The 18834-nt window shown below is 55.9% G+C and overlaps 1 protein-coding gene across 3 annotated transcripts in view; it reads right to left on the reverse strand.

The window, feature by feature from the left end:
• Positions 1-270: 270 nt before the first annotated feature.
• BTBD9 (BTB domain containing 9) overlaps positions 271-18834 on the reverse strand; it is a 422827-nt gene continuing 404263 nt past the window's right edge. The window contains exons 11-12 of one of the 3 annotated variants that reach the window (XR_006818290.1): positions 1913-12552; positions 271-1451 (exon numbers count right to left, since the gene is read on the reverse strand). Coding sequence is in view for 1 of the 3 variants with exons in the window: in XM_046004605.1 (XP_045860561.1) it covers positions 12355-12552 (198 nt within the window). In the remaining 2 variants the exon portion in view is untranslated. Of the gene's footprint in view, positions 12553-18834 lie in introns of all 3 variants that reach the window. The other 2 variants (XR_006818291.1, XM_046004605.1) reach the window with 2 other exon arrangements.

Raw genomic sequence — 18834 nt, forward strand, 5'->3', positions numbered from 1 at the left:
CACACTGTCCTCCGCGCTGATCACCCTGTGTTCTGACTTGAATGATGGGAGTCACAGAGGAGAGACAAGATTTGAAACATGTGGAGCCAGAAGCTAGTGTGCAGAATATTCTTCCAGTTGTTGGATGTATAAACTCAAAACAGGAAGATACGCTTCTCACCCATGCCTGCTCAAGGTGGAAGTTTGCTCCTGTTGGAGGAATACACTGGGCCAGGCAGCCATGTCCAGCTATAAATGCGCTGTTCCTTGTTTGCAGAAGCAGGTTAAAGATTAGTCTGGGAATTCTTGACATGTCCTGGAATCCTATAGCTCACACAGCTGCTCAGGAAACCCAATCACGGTTGCCCCACATTTGACAACAGTTCTGAAAACTTAACGTCTGTGCTCGCGTGAGCTGTGAGCATGTGAAGATGAAAGAAACTCTTCTAAAGTATCAGTAATTCCAAGTTTGGTCAACCACGCTGGAGAAAAGATTGAGGAGTCATTCTGTTCTTACACAGGGTCAGGAGCTTGTTCTCCTGCGAAGGGCGATCAGGGAGTGCACAACCCAACAGCGCAGGGCCAGGCGTCACAGACGCATGCCACGGTCGCTGAACAGCTGTGTTGGTTTTCCAGCATTTTTGATGTCTGGGTATGTATCAGCTTTGAGATTTGCTGTGATTTCTAATTCTTTATCCTTGAGCCTAATTTTGTAGTCCTGTTTTTACTTTTTCCTTGGTGAGAGTTGAAACTGGGCAGGAAACAGTAACCCAGCATGACCCGGAGGCTTACAGGCCCTTCCCTTTGTCACGGGCTGAGATGGGCTGGAGTCTGCATGTGAGTTGGCTCCGCAGCAGGCCCCACTTGGCTCCACCCGTAGACTCTCTCGATGATGGAGCGGCGTGCTGGTCTGTGTTCCTGGGGCCTCTGAGTGAGAAAATCATGAAGATCTTGTGACTTAAAACTGGCCCCTAAATTCTTTGACACTCCTCCCATTAAAGACTGGAGGCCTTTCCCTCAAAAGGTGTGGGCTTTGGCCGCTGGCTCTTCCAACGATGAGCACACGGCAGGCGCGATGGTTCGGCTCCAAGCTAGATCTGAAAGGCACAAGAGAAGAGCTCTGGCGGCTCGCTCCCACCGTGTACCTCGGGAGCCCAGGGCTGACATGTGATGATCCAAAACTGGAAAGTAAGTGTTGGCAAGCATATGGAAACCATTTGGACCTCCGTGCATCGCTCGGGGGAATGTGCAGTGATGTGTCCAGTGTAGAAAGCAGTTTGGGGCCCCCCAAAAGGTTACCTGGAGTTACCATACGCTGGCAGTTCCACTGCTTGGAATCCACCCAAAGACTTGAAAGCAGCCACTCGTGTGTGCACACATGTTCACAGCCGCTCCGTTCACAGCAGCCCAAAGGTGGGAGCTGCCCAGGCATCCACCAGGGGATGGAACCATAAACAAAATGGGGTGTAGCCCTAGAATTCGGCCACGAAAAGAAATCAAATACACATGCTGCAGTATAGACAAACCTCAAAAACATGAGGCTGAGTCCAACAAGCCAGTCACAGGTCACACAGGATAGCATTCCATTGAAGGGAAATGTCAGAATGGGCAGAGCCACAGAGACGGAAAGCAGATGGGTGATCACGAGGGGTAATGGGAAGAGGACAGTGGGGACTCACTGCTTCTTGGGTGTGGGTTTCCTTTTTGGGTGACAAAAATGTTCTAGATGCAGACAGAGGTGCTCTTTGCACATCGCCGATGTCCTAAACGCCACTGAGTGTTCGTTTAAGATGGTGGATTTTATGTTCTCATTTCAATTAAAAAAAAAAAAAAAGTCTGGCTACCCAGAAGCCTCACATTGGCGAGACCATGTGGAGAGTCCAGAATGAGAGAAGCCCAGCAGCCCAGCTGCCTGGGTCCGCAAGGTACTCACCAAGCCCACTGGGAGTGAGTGAGTCTTCAGGTGGCCTGGCCTGACCTCCTGGCTGACCTGGACAACACCAAGTAGAGCAGAGATGGACAGTCTCCACAGAGCCCTGACTAAACTATGGAGCTGTGAACAAAATAACTTGTTTTAGGCCAGTAGGTCCAGGGACGGTGGGCCTGCAATGATGTGATGCGAACAGGTGACATCTGGCAGGGAGCACTCAGCCCCCCTGGGCATCGTGACTGCAAGTGGGTTGAGCCATCCAGGTTCTGGGAGGGTGCGAGTTCCCAGAAGTCGCCATGCCAGGCAAGGACAGTAGAGGACAGTGGGCAGGCAGCAGTTGGGGGGGGGTAGGTTGGGGGTAACGGCACCCACCCTGACGGACTCAGGCAGGTGCTGATGAAGCAGGGGATTCCGGCACCTTCGCTGAGATCCTCAGCAGTGACCTGACCCGGTCCTTCTGGCACCCTCCACCTCGTCAGCCCCAGCAGCAGGGGATGGCAGCCCTGGCCTGGAGGCAGGACACCATTCTTGTCCAGCTGGGCCTCTCCCAAGTGTGTCTCTGCCAAGGGACCTACTCACTGGCCTGGGCCTTCGCTGAGGAAGGTGGAAAATTTTACCATCGCAAACACTCACCCAGTGGCTCTCAGGCTTTCAGGTGTTGGCTAGCAGCCCCTAGCTGGGGTGGGCCCTTTGATGGAAACAGAAGAACACATCTGAATCAGTAATGCTCCAGCTGTCAACCCGGCCCTGGAGACAGCACTTCCTGGTCATGTGCCCCAGAGCCTGTGGCGTGGGGATGACAGAGACTTGGGAGGGACGTGGTGGCATGGCCACTCCTGACTGCTGGGCTTATGAGAGCCAGGTGACATACGTGGTGAGGTGTCGACTTATTTCTGCTGCTCCTGAGGATACCTCAAGGCCACTGGCACAGACCCCAGTCACCCCGGCCTCGCTCCTGGGCAGCAGGTCACTGCTGTGGATGGAGATGCGGGATGTAGGACAAGGGTTGCCCTTCCGGGGGCGGGGGGGGGGGGAGGGTCTGACCAGGTGGAAGATCCAAATGTGGAGGAACCAGGGCCTCGGGACAGAGAAACTTGCCATCTTAGAGCCCGTTGTGGTCAGGACAGTTCTGGCTGGTGGGCATTCACCAAGGATTAGAGCCAACCAGCATTCAAAAAAGGGAGAGAAGAGTGACTCCAGGGCCAGGGAGTATTACTGGGTAAAGAGGTTACCAAGGATGGGACATCACATTCTGTAGGAACTGATTAAGGAGAGAAGAGCCAAGGCCTCTGCAGATCCGTGCTGTCTCCAGGTCTGGAGCTGCCGAGTGTCTCCTGTTGCCACTCCAGGGTCCACCTGGCTAGGGCCTGTTCCCCAGTCCCCGAAACCCTGTTGTCCCCATTGGGTGCACCTGCTGGGGTTTCCCCACAGCTGCACAAGGTCAGCGATTTGCCCCAGGGCTTGCCCATCCCCCAAAGCACCACACCCCTGAATTGGATGTGCTCACGGGCGGCAGCTTGAGATGCTCTGAAGAGCTCACGTGTCCAAAGGGCACTGAGGGGCATCGCAGGGAGGCCAAGGAGGCCGTGGACAGAGGAGCCGGGGCCCAGGGGAAAGTGCTGAGGGTGACATAGGGCTTAGGACACTTCCTGGAGCAAGGGAAGTGCAGACAGAAAGGGCCCCTGCTTTAGGCCAGTGGAATCACACGCCTACCACGTGCCCACTGCTGTCCCAAGAGCCTTGTGGCCCACGGGCTTGTTTCATCCTCGTCCTCTGGAGGGGCACCATCTGCTGTTCTGGGTGCTGGGTGCGCCCCAAATAAGGCCCCCGAAGAGCGCCCCCCCTCGCCTCTGCTACGTATAGGATGCACCAGCAGAGACGCAACCACCTTACGAACTGGCATGTGGGTGCTCCATCTGCCCTGCGCCATGTTCTTTGTGTCAGTGTCAAAGCAAGCTCTCTGTGGTTGGAGGCAGTCCCTCTGTTGCTTATCTTTCACCATTTCCTGAGTTTCTGGCATCACCACCTTATTTTTCCACTCTGGTCATTTTTATTTGCAAACTCTCCCTCTTTTTGGTCATTGCTTATGATTTAGAGAGAGGGAGAGGAAGGCAGTGTTTGCTCATTTTGTCTTACTGGACGTGTTACATTTCAGTCAAGGTACCTCCAAACTAGCTATGCGCTATCTTGAATTTAGAGTCCAAGGTTTTCAAAATTTAAATAGGTGAAACAAGTTGAATATACTGGAAATTTGGTAGTCCCAGACAGACATGTGAAGGGACTGAAAATGTGTAGCCACTTTGGAAGGGTTGATCCTTCCAAGTCCTGGGCAAGTGTATCCTGGGTACAGGTATTATAAGATAACCATTGGTTGCTGGTGGAAAATATCTTGCCAACGGAAGAAAAGCTAAGACCCTCAGAGGCAGGCAAATGCTGTCCTTGAAGTCTGGTAAAATGGAAGTAGTGTGTGTTAGGAGGATTGGAAACACTGAGAAAGGAAAGTGGGGATCCCAGGTGCCCACACGAGTTCACAGCCAGCCTCAGGTACTGCCTCAGAGGTGGTCAATTCCAGAAAACCAGATTCACCCGAATCAGGCACCCCCTAAGTCCCATGTGTCCTCAGCCTTCTTCTCTTCTTGAACCATTGGGGCATGGGCCCCACTGATCTGCCCTCCTTGTAGGTTGTGCCCACCAGGTGTTCAGGCACAGGGTCTCCTGGTCCCTCAGCCACTTTGCGCTCACGTCCCCAGGCTCTGCCTGCTGGGGCTCTGGGGCTCAGCCCAGCACCAGTCTCTGCCCTGCTGGTGATTGTGTCCCAGCTACATAACACTGTGGGGACCTTGGACTCTAGGCAGCCCTCAGCCCCGGGCTGGGGTCCCAGCTGCTCGCACCTCTAGGTCCGTGTTCCTGCAGGCCCGGGTGCGTTGTCAGGGCCAAAGCTGTGGGGCGCCTGATAATGCAGATCCCTGGGCCATCCCGGCGGGAGTCAGGATCTGTGGGCGCGGGTGGAGGCCTGGCATTCCATCACGTTCCAGGGGATTGTTACACACTGTGGTCTGTGGACTGCTTCCAGGACCCCTCTCAAACTCGTAGAAGAAAAACCTGGTACAACCATGACAGACTTTCCACACCACGCTCAGAAAAAGAACCCAGAAACCCAGGCAGTTTTTCCCCTGAGCTAAGCTGAAATGAACATGGCTGTCCTGACGTGTCCTGGTTCCCATAATAATACAATCCTGAGTATTCCCTGCAAACCAATACTCCTTGCGGTAAAGCAGTTCAACCCCTAACTTTTGCTGAGCTGTTGTACCAGAATAAGTCATCACCTTTAGGGCTAGGATAAGTGAGAGATAGCTGCTTCTCTATCACAGACTGACCAGTAGGAACTGGGCCACCTTGTACACTCTATATTGTTTCTCTTAAGAACTTGTTAGGGTTTGTGTTTGTGTTCGTCGAGCTTCCTTGCCTTCTCTCTGGACCAATACCGTGTGTCCCCAGCTGCCTGCCCCATCCCTAGTTCTGGGAAGGCGACCCCGTTTGGAGTTGACCTTGACCCTGCCACTTCTCTCATGGCACCGACCCCCACATCCTGAGGGCCGTGCAGGCAGCTCGTCTGGTCCGGGCAGCACCACCTCTCCCCGGATTTCTGCAACAGCCCTCGCCCCTCCTGCTCTCACCCCTTCTCCCAGCAAGAAATCCCCAGTCAGGGCGGCCGGGGAGCCCAACAGTGTGAGAATCCTGGGATTCTCCCCTGCCCCCCAGGCCCGTCACCCTGGGCCTTGCTCCCTCCCCTGCCCCACCAGGCTACACCACACCAGCCCCCAGCAAAGGCAGGGCCCTCCTTTCCGCTCTCCCTGCTCCTGGAAAGGTCTCCCAAGAGGGCCTCAGTCTCTCTCTTATCCCTAGGGCTTTGCCCGGCTAGCCCCTTCCTGGTTTCAGTCTGAGCGTCCGCTTCTAGTCCTCTCCTTCCCATGAGCACATGGGCATGAGCCACACACAGACTCATGGATATTGTCTGTCGTCCGTCGTCCTCAGCCAGTTAAAGGCCATGAAGGCAGGACACGGGCCTGTTCTGTGCTCGTTGGTCATTGCTACGTCCCCAGTGTGGAGAAAAGGGCCCGGGCTGGGTGGTGGTCACAGACTGAGGGGACTCAGGAGCAGCTGCGTGGTGAAGCCCAGCCTCTCTGGATTTAGTTTTTGTCTTGTTCAGCACATCCAGGAATCATTGGAAATGCAGTCTGTTCTAGAGGAGCAAAACTAGGAGGGTTCACTCACACGACCGTGCCTAAATCCAGTTTCAAAACAGCCTTGACAGCGCTCCGCTACCACCACCAGATGGACATCCACAAAGAGAAATGCCGAGTCCTGAGTGCAGGTTCAGAAAAGAAAACATGCCTACCCACCCCAGGCTGTTCTAGGCAACGAGCTCAGTGTGAGGCCAAGGTCTGAGGTGGCCAAATGCAGTCACGTGTGGTCGTGGCCTGGGGTTCACATGCACTCGCCAGCGTCATGCCATGTGGGGCCCCCGGCAAAGACAGGGCACTGAGAGCGAGAGAACAGCACAGCCCAGAAACCCTGGAGGCTGGTGTTCTCTGGTAAATTCAGGGTACACACAAGTTTGGCAAGAGTGGCTCGTGGGTCAAGGCACACAGCAACCCTGAGGCACTCCTGTTACACTCTCCACAAAACCCTCTGGAGGCTGAGCCTGAGGCCCACCTCCCCTCCAGCTTTTCCAGGAGCTGGGGTTGGGGTGGCCTCAGGACCTTAGTTATTAACAGGGAGATTTCTGGGTGTTCTTCAGAGTGGCCGCTGCCTCTCAGAAGGGAGCTCTGAGGACTGAGCTGTCCTGTGGGGGGGACAAGGCAGGGAGAGGCTGGGCCCCAAGGACCTTGGGTACTCGGCCCAGTGCTTGTTCCTCCAGGCCACAGCAGGCCTGGCCCAGGGCCCCTGCTCATCTCGCCTGCCAGCTTCTCCCAATTGACTGGAGGTGCCTGGCCCTGTGGATGGCGAAACCCCACAGCCTGGGGCAGGTCTTAGAGGGAACAACTGTTACAAAAGCTGGGACCGGGGCCCTGGGGGACGGAGATGTGGGTGAGGAGTGACCTGGAACATGGGGGCTGGAAGCAGCCATGGGAGGAACAGCCGGCCCCCGCACCCGTCTTGGGCCACAAACCCTGGGGCTCACGTGACAGGATGTGAATATTTGGTGACGGATGGGTGGACGGAAGTAGTGACACTCGTGTTCCCGGGGCACCCACAGAAACCCAAGCCCCAGAACCCAGATCCCCTCCCTAGAAGTCTCTCAGACCCTCGCCCATCTTTCCTCTGCTCAGAGTAGCGCTAGCTGTTCTGTGCAGAGCTGGTGCCTCTCAGCTCTAGGCGTGATGGAGCCCCCTGCGCTGGCTCTTGGAGGTGGCATTCCTCAGCTGTCCCAGCTGCAAGGACAGCCGAGCAGAAGACAGTGGTGGAGGCAGGTGGAGGCCTTCTCCTCCTCCTCCCACCGCTCCCGGCTCAGGGCTATAAATACTCAGGATGCAAATGGTAAATGCTCGAGACACTTACCATAAATTATAGGTGAATGATTGTGAATCTTCAGGCCATGAGGCCCCTTGGGTAATATTTCAGTTCTTTAAAAAAAAAAAAAACTAACCTGATGGGGTGGGAGGGCCCCTTTCACAGTCTGGCTTTTGTCTGGGAGGGGCCGGGTGCTGGGAAGGAGGACTGAGGGGCAGGGGGGTAAGGGGGCACTATCACCCCTCGCAAGGAGTCGATCACAGAGGAAATGACCTGGCCCAGGTCAAGGCTGACTCAGAGCCAGATGAGAATGAGGGCATCTTTGTCTCTTCTGCTAGGTTGGAATACTACCCCAAGAGCATTACTACTTTACTATATTTTCTAACAAGTAATTTAAGAGACCGGGATATTCAAAGTGTGTGTGGGAAGCTGGTCTGTGCACCTGCTCCACACCACACCCCTGCGATGGAGGTAGGTCCCAGGCCACATTCCAGCGGGAAGTCCTGCCTGAAGGGACCTGGGTGGGGGTGGGGGTCCCATGGAGGAGCTCGCAGTCGTCTGCGCAGCTCCCACGTCTGCAGAGGGAGGAGGCACACGGCCCCCCCAGCCCGTCTGATGGAAATCAGCAGAGTCACCACATCCAGTTTCCTCCCCACGACACTGCACAGGGCTAGCCAGGGCTGAGGCAAATGGGAAGTGGGTCCATCCTCCAACCAAACCCTTCTCACCACCCTGCCCACGCATTCTCTCATCCCGTTCTGTAATTAGGCTGGCTGGTCCACTCCGAGGAGGAGAAACAGAGCGTCCTAGTTGCCCTCCATGCCGTCTAAACCATTCCCTTCCCCTTTTTCAGAAACTCCTGAGCAAACACCAGGCACTCAGATGACTTCTAATTTAATATCATAATAAAAACCATAGTGGTACAGTACCATGAGCCGCATTTTAAATTCCTCGGGCCACTAATGAGCACTGAACTCCTGCTGGAGCCCTTGTCAGGACAAACACACAGAATCGATGGCTGGAGCGGCGGAAACAGGGAGCCTGGCCCTCGCCCGCTGCGCCCGCACGGACAGTGGCCGCCCGGCCCGGCGCCTCCCGGCCCTCGGCCTCCCGAGGACCCGGTCACCTGCGCAGGAGGCGGGGTTGACACGGGCACACCAAAGAGCCAGCGCAAATGAGGATAAACTCCTGGAAGGAGACACATTTCATTTTCTTTCCCTCTTTTGGCACCATTCTAACTGGTCCAAAGGAAGGTTCTTAATGGAAGCCCACAATGGGGTTCGCTCCCTCTTTTTTCCCAAGTGGCCCTCGGCACACAGGATGCTCTGCTTCCTGTTGCAGATTATACCTTCTTTTTCTTCTGAGTCTCTAGAAATAATAAGTGATTACAATTTTGTTATCTTCTAAAAAAAAAAAGGTGAAGTTGCCAGGGTGGGAGCCATCTGCACAGCAATTTGACAACTGGGGCAGCAGCGCAACTACTGAGCAATTTTGCACAATTCAAAAAAGATTTTTGGGCCAAGGAATCAGTCTAACAAACACATCCCACTCTTGCTGAAAATAATTTCTTTTCCTAACTCTTCTAGGAATAAAACACTTTTAATGTATTTGTCAGGAATCGACACTTCATTTAATAAGATTAAAAAAGTGACAATTTAAAGAGCAGTTGAGAAGAGTCCCACATCCATCACAGGCTCGTGGTTCTAATGAAAGTCGGAAGTGAAACAGGAAAAAGCACTGAGAATATGGGAAAACAAGTGTGTGCGTGTGGGCGCGCCTGTCATACTATTACCCTGCTTCAGATCGGCGGTGCTAGATCTGACGAGCCGGCCGCCAGCCCCGTGGGCACACGGACAGTGGACGCAGGCCCCACCTGCGGTGCCCAGTGTCACTCCAGCCGGCCCTCCCAGCAGCTTCCAGGAGGCGAAGGCTATCCCCCAAAGCCCCAATGCAGTGGATTCTTACTCTCCCCAATATCATGGCCTAAAGGCAAGGGCAGGGGGGGTCTGGCCGTGTTCTGTTTCCTGACCTGTACGGTGGTTGCGAGGGTGTTGTTTCACAGTAACTGAGAAGCATTACAGTAATGGGCCAGAGGTCACCAGCACCCAGCTATCGCTCCCCACGGAGGGCCAGGCTTCGCCTGACCTCTCCTCAGACCATGCAGTCTGCACCCACATAGGGCAGGAGCCCTCATGTGCCCCAGCCCCGCGAGACTCGGCTGTGACTCCTTCCTCGCACCTCACAGGGGAACAGCATCCACCCTCCGCCGGGTCAAGGACCCTGCAGGCATCTGGGATCCCTCCCGGCTGTGGGCCAGCCTGTCTTACCTGCACTCTGTTGGTCTCTTCAAGTGTGGGGGCCATTTTGGTCTAGCTGGCAGCAGGGAGGAGTCCTCCACAGGACCAGCCAGGGTTCTGGAAAGCCGTGTCTGTCTGGGGCCCCACAGCTTGACCGGGGTCTGCAGAAAGAGGCCCCCACCTCCCCTGCTTCCCAAATCAAAAGGCCCATCACGGAAGGCAGAGCCCACTGGCCTGGTAACAGGAGGTAGACCAGAGCAGCTTCTCGGAGCTTCCTTGGTGTCTGCCTGGGATCTAGAGCGGGCCTCCATGCAAGCGAGGTTTCCCGCCAGGCCCAGGAGATGCGAGTGCGGGGACCTGATGGCCACAGCTGCGGGGGTGGGAAGGTGGCCTTGTCCCTGTCCTCCCTGCTGCCGCAGGTCAGTGCCACCACCTCATCTTCCCCTTCCTTTCCTTATCTGACAAACTCCCATCTCCTGAGACAGCCCTCAGGGCGAGTATGTGCAAGGAGGGCCGAGGAAAGGGATCCGCAGGGGAGAGGAAGAGACGGGTCTGGTGCAGAAGCTTCTCCGCCTGTAGGCCTCTTCGATGTGACACGGAGCTGCTAGACCTGGCCTGGTGGCGTGTGCGGTGGGCCTGTGGCACCAACGGTCTGGAGGTAGAGGCCTGGAACTTTCCAGATCCTCACCAGCCCACTCACCTCTTCCCAGGTCAGCGGTGCCAGCCAAGCCCAGGGACTCATCTCCGGACAGGTGACCTCAAAGTTTAAAAAGAAACCCTTGAATGGAGACTTTCCAGACGTCTGAACTCTGCGCTCGCTGGCTTCTCGGCTCCTTCTGTTCCCTGCCGGGTAATGACTGCGCTGTGTAAGGAGGTGCCGAGTGGACAGGAATTCTTCCTGCTAATTGGTGACCGCGTCCTGGATGTGGACAACGGCAGTGGCCAAGTCATGCAGCGCGGCCACCCACGGCGAGCAAGCGGCACTGCAATCTGTCATGGGAGCCTCCCGTCTCCTGTGAGATGCCTGCCACCCCTCAGGGGTTCCAATTGCCCCACACAGTGGGGAAGGAGTCAGACGAGTGAGCTGAGCTGATGGGCTCCTCTCCCCACACCTCCCTCCCCCACTGTCTCCTTCTGCTCCTGTTCAAACAGAAAGCCCACCTTCAGGCTTAATCCTATGGTTTGATGCCCTGCTGCTGTTCCCATAGTGAGAGATCACTCAAGACCAAGCTACACTGGGGAGAGCATTTACTTGGTGGGCCCAGGGGCTCTGTGTCCACCTGTAACCAGTGTGACTAAGACCCCAAAAGGAACCCCCTGTAAGCCCACCCTCCTCCAAGTGGCGGTCACAAGGTGTGCCGAGGACCTGGGCCTGTGTCTTGGGGGCCAGGGGACCGCGGTGCTCAGCCTGACCGGGCTCCGGAGGTGAGCGAACCCCAGACAGCAGGCTGAGCACGTTACAAAGGGTAGTTAGCGCCGGGCTGGAAAGCACTAAGGAAGGAGAGGGAGCGCAGCCACATCAGGCCGGGGCAGTCAGAGATCGGCTCGATGAGGATGAGGAGAAAAGCTTCTTAGAACTTTTTCTTCTCAACCCTGGCTGAGTAGTCGGGTCTGGGGATGAAACACAGCGAAGACCGAACCACCATGACCACCCTGCACAGCCCCAGGAGTGTGCTGCTGACACTCGCCGGCACAAGGGACCACCATCCCCACCGCCCGGCTAACCGGTGGTGATTCGGAGCAGGCTCAGCCCTACAGGAAGCTGCTGCGGACTTACAGATACATTTACAGACTCAGGAACAGGAAATTAGCAGGTGGCAAAAATAACCATTTCCTTGTCAGCCTCCCAAGCTTAAAGGCTGGGTACGGTTCAGGAATGACAGGTTAATAACTCAGGAATTCGAGTGATTATTAACTCCAGTGTCCTCGGATTGATTCGCTCATTGTGTATTTTTTTGAACTTCCTCAGAGGATTTTCCTTGTCAGCCCCGGTGCCGTGACGAGCTGCATCTGTGCCTCATTCAGGAGCTGCGCACAGCCTTTCTCCACTCCACCCCCGGCCTAACCGTTCAAAACTAAGGAAGGAAAATTACAGCGTCAAAAGGGAATAAAACAAGTGATTTGCTGTTTGAGCATTTCAAACAGATCTGGAACACCTATGATTCAGCAAATGGACAATAGCTAAAAGAAAAAAATCATTTAGTTGCCAGGGCAATGTGTTCCAGAAAAGTAAACACTCTACGGAAACCCACTTCCTAAAGGGTGCCTGGAGGTGATAAAGGCCTGATGGGTCCCCCGAGCTCGGTGCCGTCGCAGCATTCCGACGCCGGCCCGTCCACCGCGGCCTCTTTGCCCGGGTTAGATTAGAGAGGTAGGGTGTTAATGGTGGACTTGATGAAGATTGAAGACCCATTTTCTCCCCCTGGAGACCAGCCTGATTTGAACAAATTGAGAGGAGAACAAAGTGGCCCCTTTCTGTCCTTGAGAGAAAGCCTGTCCTGTGTCCATTTTGCCAGCGCCGTCTGCTCCTCCCAGGAGGGGAGAGGGGCTGTCGACAGCGATCCCTCCCAGGAGGATGCCAGTCCTGGCCCCTGCCCTCGGGGCCCACCGCATGCCTCCATGTCCGCGCCCCCTTTACTGGTGCTGCCGGTTGGGCGAGCGGGAGGCAGAGCCAGGGCTGGAAGGCAGGGAGCTGCCCCCAGGGGCCTGCAGGGCGTGGGGGTCGAGCTGCGGACCCGCCAGGCTGGGCTCCCCAGGCCCTGACTCCTCGTTGCTTTCCTCCTTCTGGCTGCTCTGCTGCTCCGGACACTCAAAGTGGACGCAGTGGAACACCTGGCAGGAGAGAGCAAAGGCCTATCGTGAGCACGGGGGGTGTCGCACCCAGGAGGCGTCCATGGGGAGCAACGAGGAGGTGGGACACTGCTCTCGGTCGGTTGGGACAGAAGTAAAAGGCTGATGGGCTATAGTCACAGGCAGTATGGCATGGCTTCCCGTACAGTGTCCTCACTGGTGGGGAAGCCTGGGGGCTCAGTCGGTGAAGCGTCTGACTTTGGCTCAGGTCACGATCCCAGAGTCCTGGGATCGAGCCCCCCTCTGCCTGCCGCTTTGCCTACTTGTGCACGCTCTCCGTCAAGTAAATAAATAAAATCTTTTTTTAAAATGTTCTCACTGGATGATTCCATTCCGGGCTACTCTCGTCCCACAAGCTCTTCCTTTTGAATGAGTGGATGAAGCCTGCTTTTGGCAGCTGGGTTGACAGCCAACAGGGTGGCCACGGGGCGGCGGCACAGCTCCGCCGAAACCCTGCGCCGCCCTCCCCGTGGGTGAGCCGCGCGGTACGTGACTGACGGGTCAATAAAGCTGGTATTAAAAAATAAGCAGCCAGCACGGCGTCACCCCAGGGGAGGACCAGGCTTGTCTCCAAGGGTCCAGGTGGGTCCCTCCCTCTCTGCCCCAACGGGGCCCTCGGGAAGGGAACGCCGCACCCTGACGTGTGCGGGGCGGGTCGGGGACACACCGCTGGCGCGGGACAGCCAGCCGCCCGCCGGAGCCGTGGCCGCGGGTCCCTGGGCCACCCCCTGGGCTCGTCGCTCAGGGCTGGGCGGGCGCCGGTGTGGCGGGGCACAGCTTGGCCGCTAGGGCAGGCACCATGTGAGTGTGTGTGGGTGTCAGCCTGACACGCCCGGCGGTGTGCAGGTCTCCACTGGCGTCAAGGGACAGCCAGACGCTCGGCCAGAGCTGGGCCTTTAGGGAAGTGGGCCTGCCCTCCCGGGCACACAGGGAATTCCTTTCTCCACCAACACCCAGACCCTTCTGGGGGTGCAGCTCCGCAGGGCCTGCCCCGACCCTCCTCGGCAGCGGTAGTCTTTGGTGCGGGTCTGGCCAAGCCACTGTCTGAGGAGCACAGTGGCAGTTTTAGGGGAATCCATTTCCAGATCCTCAGGGCGGGCACGTGCTCAGACTGCCTGAGAACGTGACTGAATTCACAACCGCCTGCTGCCCTCACTGGAGGGAAGCTGGGCCCTGAGCTGCCTCAGCATCGGGCCCCGTGAGGGCGCAGCTCTGCCCAGGGAGATGTTCCGAATTCAGAAGGAGGTATACTCATGACTCATGTGATTTTTTAAACATAATTGAGATTTTTTCCAGAATTAAAACATCTTCAAGATACGCTGGCTAAAACCCATGAGTGAAGGTTTTGCATGATGACTTTCAGATTTGGTATGCCTTATTCAATAAGTGGGTTAAAATCTATTTTAGTGAATCATGTCATCAAATATTTATTCCTAATAATTTGTTCCTCATCTTCCATCTTATAAAAATGTGTATTTTTACCTCATATTTATAAAAATAATTGTATTTCAACTTCATATTTTATTTTTCAACCTTAAATATTCAGTGGTTACTTATACTTTTCTTCCCAAGTTCTTCCAGGGGAGAAGCAAACAAAATGTTTGAAGGCCATGGCTGCTGCCCTTGGGAGACTCTGAGCCCTCAAGGGAGTGCTTTTTAAAGTTAATAGGCATGGCTTGGAGGAAAAGAGGGGCATTTTCGGGTTAGAAGTGTTCCAGGCAAGGGGAGTAACTCGGATGAAGACTTTACGAGGAAAGGGCCAGTGGTGTCTGAGGGAAAGATCCGACTCCACGGGGCTGGCGAGGTCTCTGCTGAGGAACATCCCAGAACCTGCTCATCACGCGAACACAGACTGGGCACTTCCCACGGGGCTGGGCCTATACGTCAGCTCCAATAACAAAGACTCTGGCCTCAAAAGTGCACATGCCGCTGACGGGTTATGGGATGTGTGATTCATGCGGGCAGGGAGGCCCCCAGATGGAGGGCGGTGTGGTCAGCTCCAGGCCAACCGTACTGTCCTCAACGATGGGGGAGAGCTTTGGGCAGGAGATCACAGAGGCCAAGGGGAGGAGCTATAGTCCATGGGGTGACTCAGGAGAAACATATATCAACCTTGACTACTTGTTAGAGGTGAAGTTCAGCAAAGTGGGACAACTCTGGGATGAGCTGGCCCAAGAGCTGGAGCCCAGGTAGCTGAGGGGAGGGGGTTGGGGTGCAGGAAGGGCCGCACAGACTCACTGGGAAAGTGAGGGCTGTGAGGAGGGGCCTAGCAGTGGTGGATCCCAGCAAGAGGCAGGGGCAGTGATCGGGAGGCTGGAAGCCTCAGCTGGAAGGGGGTTTAGGGGTGAATTGCACTTCCCAAGGGGCCTGATGGTGCCAGAGAGTCTTAAACGAACTGGTGTGCTGGGCTGCTGATGGGACAGTGGCGGGGGGACCGTCGGGGCAGAAACGGACAGCTGATAGGGCGCTGGCTCTCCGAACGGCACTACCTGATCCCAGGCTTTCTCCCTTTTGTCTCCAGGCTTCTGCTAAACAAGTGAGACGGGGAAAGTGGTAGCGCTCTCTGTGAACTTGGTTTGTAGTGGTATCTGCAGAGGCTGGTGGGTCCCTGGAGCCTGCACGTACAGGCCATGTGGCCTAGGGGCATGGCACCTTCTGGCCGGTGAGGGTGGGACACACCAGCTAGGGGCGCCCAGCACTTCCAGGAAAACGGCCACCCCCTGCCTGGCTCCCTTATTCTGGGGGCCTGCTGTCCGGTCAGCTTTGGATCTGCCCGCGTGCGGTGAGTCTGCTCCTGGCTAAGGGCCTGTCTGTAGCGCAAAAGGCCCTGGTAGCCCGGGAGTGGGCAGAACGCAGGGCAGGGCTGGTGGGCACCTGCTCCTCTCCCTGAGGGAGGCGGCGCAGCTGGAGCAGGGGTCGGGGTGGGGGGCACAAAGAATTGTCCCCCCTTCGTCCCAGGGGCTCTGTGGCCTCCGCAGCTCGAGCATGCGCACCACGCCCCCCCCACGTGTGCGCACACACACAACCTTCTACTGTAGAATCACGCTCACAGAGAAGACAAGTGTGATGGCAGCTGTGAGACTGTAGTTAAAATACAAAGTCTGTGCTTACCTTCCCACATCACTATTTCCCCCCATTCCTACTTCATTTTTCTACCGCTGTTTCAAATGGCACATCTCAAACTCTAATATGAAGACTAACGGAGGCCATGGGTCCTCAGGTCTGTCCTGTGCATTTTGGCAGAGCCGGGTTCTTTTAGAGGGAGCGGATTTCTCTCCTTGAAGCTTAGGCCAGCCCTGTCCTCGCCACAGTGCTTCCTGGGGTCCTCAAGGTGCCAAGTCACCCCCGTCCTCCTTCCTTTTCCTTTCTTCCCCTCCTCTCTGTTGGAGCACATCTCCCGTTTGGGCCCGTCTGCAAGTGCTCACCTGGCAAGAGCCCGATGAGAGGGCCTTTTGTGATTCTGAACTGTCCAGACCATCAGCTGTGACCTGTGCCACGAAGGGCAAACCTGACCATCTTCTGAGTGGCAGCTATTAACCTCTTCTTCTCCAAGTTTAACATTCTTTGAGCTTTTCAAGTGACAAGAGCATCCTTTGGCAGGTTAGTGATGATCTCTTTTGCCTTAGGAGCACTCCTCTAAGTGTGGGCGGGGCACACTGGGCCCCCCCTCCAGAACACACCTCCACTGCCTGGCATCCCACCCACACGTTCTCTCAAGCCTCTCCCTGGAGCTTCTCCTACATAAGCCAACTGACATCCTGTTCTCTCTCAGTCCAGTCCGGGCACACTCTGTCCCCAGAGCCCACGTCTCACCTTCTGGAAGGGAAATGTGTGCACGCTACACTTCCTGCATCTTCCCCCTTTCTGACCCTGAGTCCTTACCCTGCACCGTCACGCCCTCTAACCTGTAGCCCGCGCTCTTGGCCCAAAGCTCTCCAGAGGCTATTCCTCACGCCTGATGCTGATCCATGCACTGACTGATGACCTTCCTCCGCATGGAAGGGGTTTTCCCTCCCTGTGTGCCTGCGAGCTTTTCAGTGCCCTGAATTTCCGGGCAAGATCTTGCCTCACAGGCCCTGTGAGGCTTCAGGCCTTCCGCCCCAGAGCCTGGCCCGCTCCTGCCTCTGTCCTTCCATCTCGGCAACCCTGGGGCTCAAGGACCAAGGCATGGTTGTCCTTTCTCCCACACAGGCCTTGCACAGGAATAAACACATCCGTGTTTCAATTCTAGATTGAAAAATGAACTTAGCCTCTCTGTGGGGCCACACACTATTGTCTGGCCACTCAGAGTATGCCTCTCATCTTAGAAAGGGTCCCATCAGCGTCCCTGGCCTGAGGGACAGGGGCTCTTCTCCACATGGTCCTGGGAGAGCCCACGGGCACCTAAGAAATGCTCGCTGGTCTGCCTCCTGCTGCCCTCCTGCTGCTGCCATTTCTACTTCCAGCCTGCACATCTCTCTTCTCTAACTTGGGTGATGTGAACTGCACAACCATCTTTAGCCCATTTAACCAACCGGTTTTCTAAAGTAATAGTGCAAATGGCTATTATCCCCCACATGCCTAGTAACAGTGACAGCAATTTCCACGGGCCATTTTCATGTTCTGCCATGGCTATTCCTTCTCCAGAGACCCTAGCCACTGCTCCCCTGCCACCAGTGGCCGGCCCTTCCAACCAAGTTAGGGCAGACAGGAGGCCATGGACGTCCAGCTGCCGGCTGCCTGGCCACGTCCCCCTGCAGCCCCGGGATGGGTGTGCATGGGACCAGACTGGAAGGACAGGGTCACCTCCATGCTAAGCTTCACTCTGGGACCCAAGGGTGCCCCTGAAGGACCAATGAACTTCAGTGTGGGTTCCCTAAGCATCTCCAAGAGCCAAGCAGGCTCTGCCAGATTCAAAGGCAACATGCCCGAAACAGTTAATTTTAGTAAGTCACAAACTGTGTGCTGACGGTTCTAAGAGAAAAAGGGTGTGTTACAAATGGGAAGACGGGTCAGGGCTGGAGTCAACGAAGAGGTCAAATGTGCAGTGGGAGTTAGAATGAGCAGGCAGAGGGCAGGCGGAAGTCGGGATAAGAGGGGTGCCTCTGGGTACCAGGCACAGAGGGCAAAGCGGGTCCTACATGTATGGTAGGAGTGGCTGAAGGAAGCGGGTGACTGGGGTGTGGAGGTTAGGAGGTCTGAGCACATTCATGCATTCACTCCACAACATGTACGAGGCACCTCCTGCATGCCCACCACATGGCTCCTGGTTCCTCAGAGGGGCACCATCCAGTAGGGACAGCAGAGACATTGTGGATGAGCAAGGGGCTCTGGGCCTATAAGGAGCCCTGAGGGCACAGAGGAGTGCCCAGCCAGCTGGGGGTGTGTAGTGGGGGGGGGGAGGTTGGGAATGAATGCTTCCTGGGGGAGGAGATGCCTGAGCTGAGTAGGGAAGCTTGAGGCAGCCAAGCAGGAAAGGCCAGAGGAGGGAGCCCTAGACGCAGCAGGAGAGGGGGAGGCCCTTGGAGCTCTCCAGCTGAGGGTGATGAGGGAGAGAGCAGGAGGGTATGAGTGGGGGGCATGGCTCGGGGCAGCACTCTGAGGGGCTGGCAAGACCTGGGCAGGGGGCTAGAGGCTCCAGACAGAGGCAGCTCTTTAAAAACGACTCAATTAAAACTATTACAAAAGGAATACAAACAATAAAAACTGCTTAAAAGGGGGGAAAGTGTCTAAAAGAAGAAGATAGGGACAAGAAACCCTGAATCCTAAAACCCCCTGAGGTAGACTTCAGAGATTTGGGATAAACAGGAAAGAGTCATTTTTAAAGGGAGAATAACCCAACTTGAGAAGAAACATGGTGAGACGGACACAGGAGAGAAAAGGGTCAGAAGTGACTGGAAAGATTCTCTGGAAGGACAGATGGCAGCCAGCCATGCTACAGAAGGGGGCAGCCTCTGAGGGCCTGTCCCTGCCTTCAGATCCTTTCCCTGGTTTTTGTTTTTTAAACTTCAAGCGCCCCACAGAGCAGAAACAGTGACCAGGCACTGAGCAGGGGAGATGGGGCGCACGGGCGCCCCTGCTGGTATGAGTTTACTTCTCTGCAGAGGAGGCAAGGGCAGTGTGCCCAAGGTCCCGGGAGTGAGCGGTGGGATTCAACTTCAAGGGCCGAGCAGCTCCTAAGCCTGCTCCCCTTTCTGGAGGACAGTGTGCTGGCCCTGAACCCAACACAGCACAAGGCCAACGGCCAGCCAGGCCCCGGGCCTGGATGCCTCACCACCACCACCT

This window comes from Meles meles, chromosome 5 (genome assembly GCF_922984935.1).
Source record: "Meles meles chromosome 5, mMelMel3.1 paternal haplotype, whole genome shotgun sequence".
NCBI classification, from domain to species: Eukaryota; Metazoa; Chordata; class Mammalia; order Carnivora; family Mustelidae; genus Meles; species Meles meles.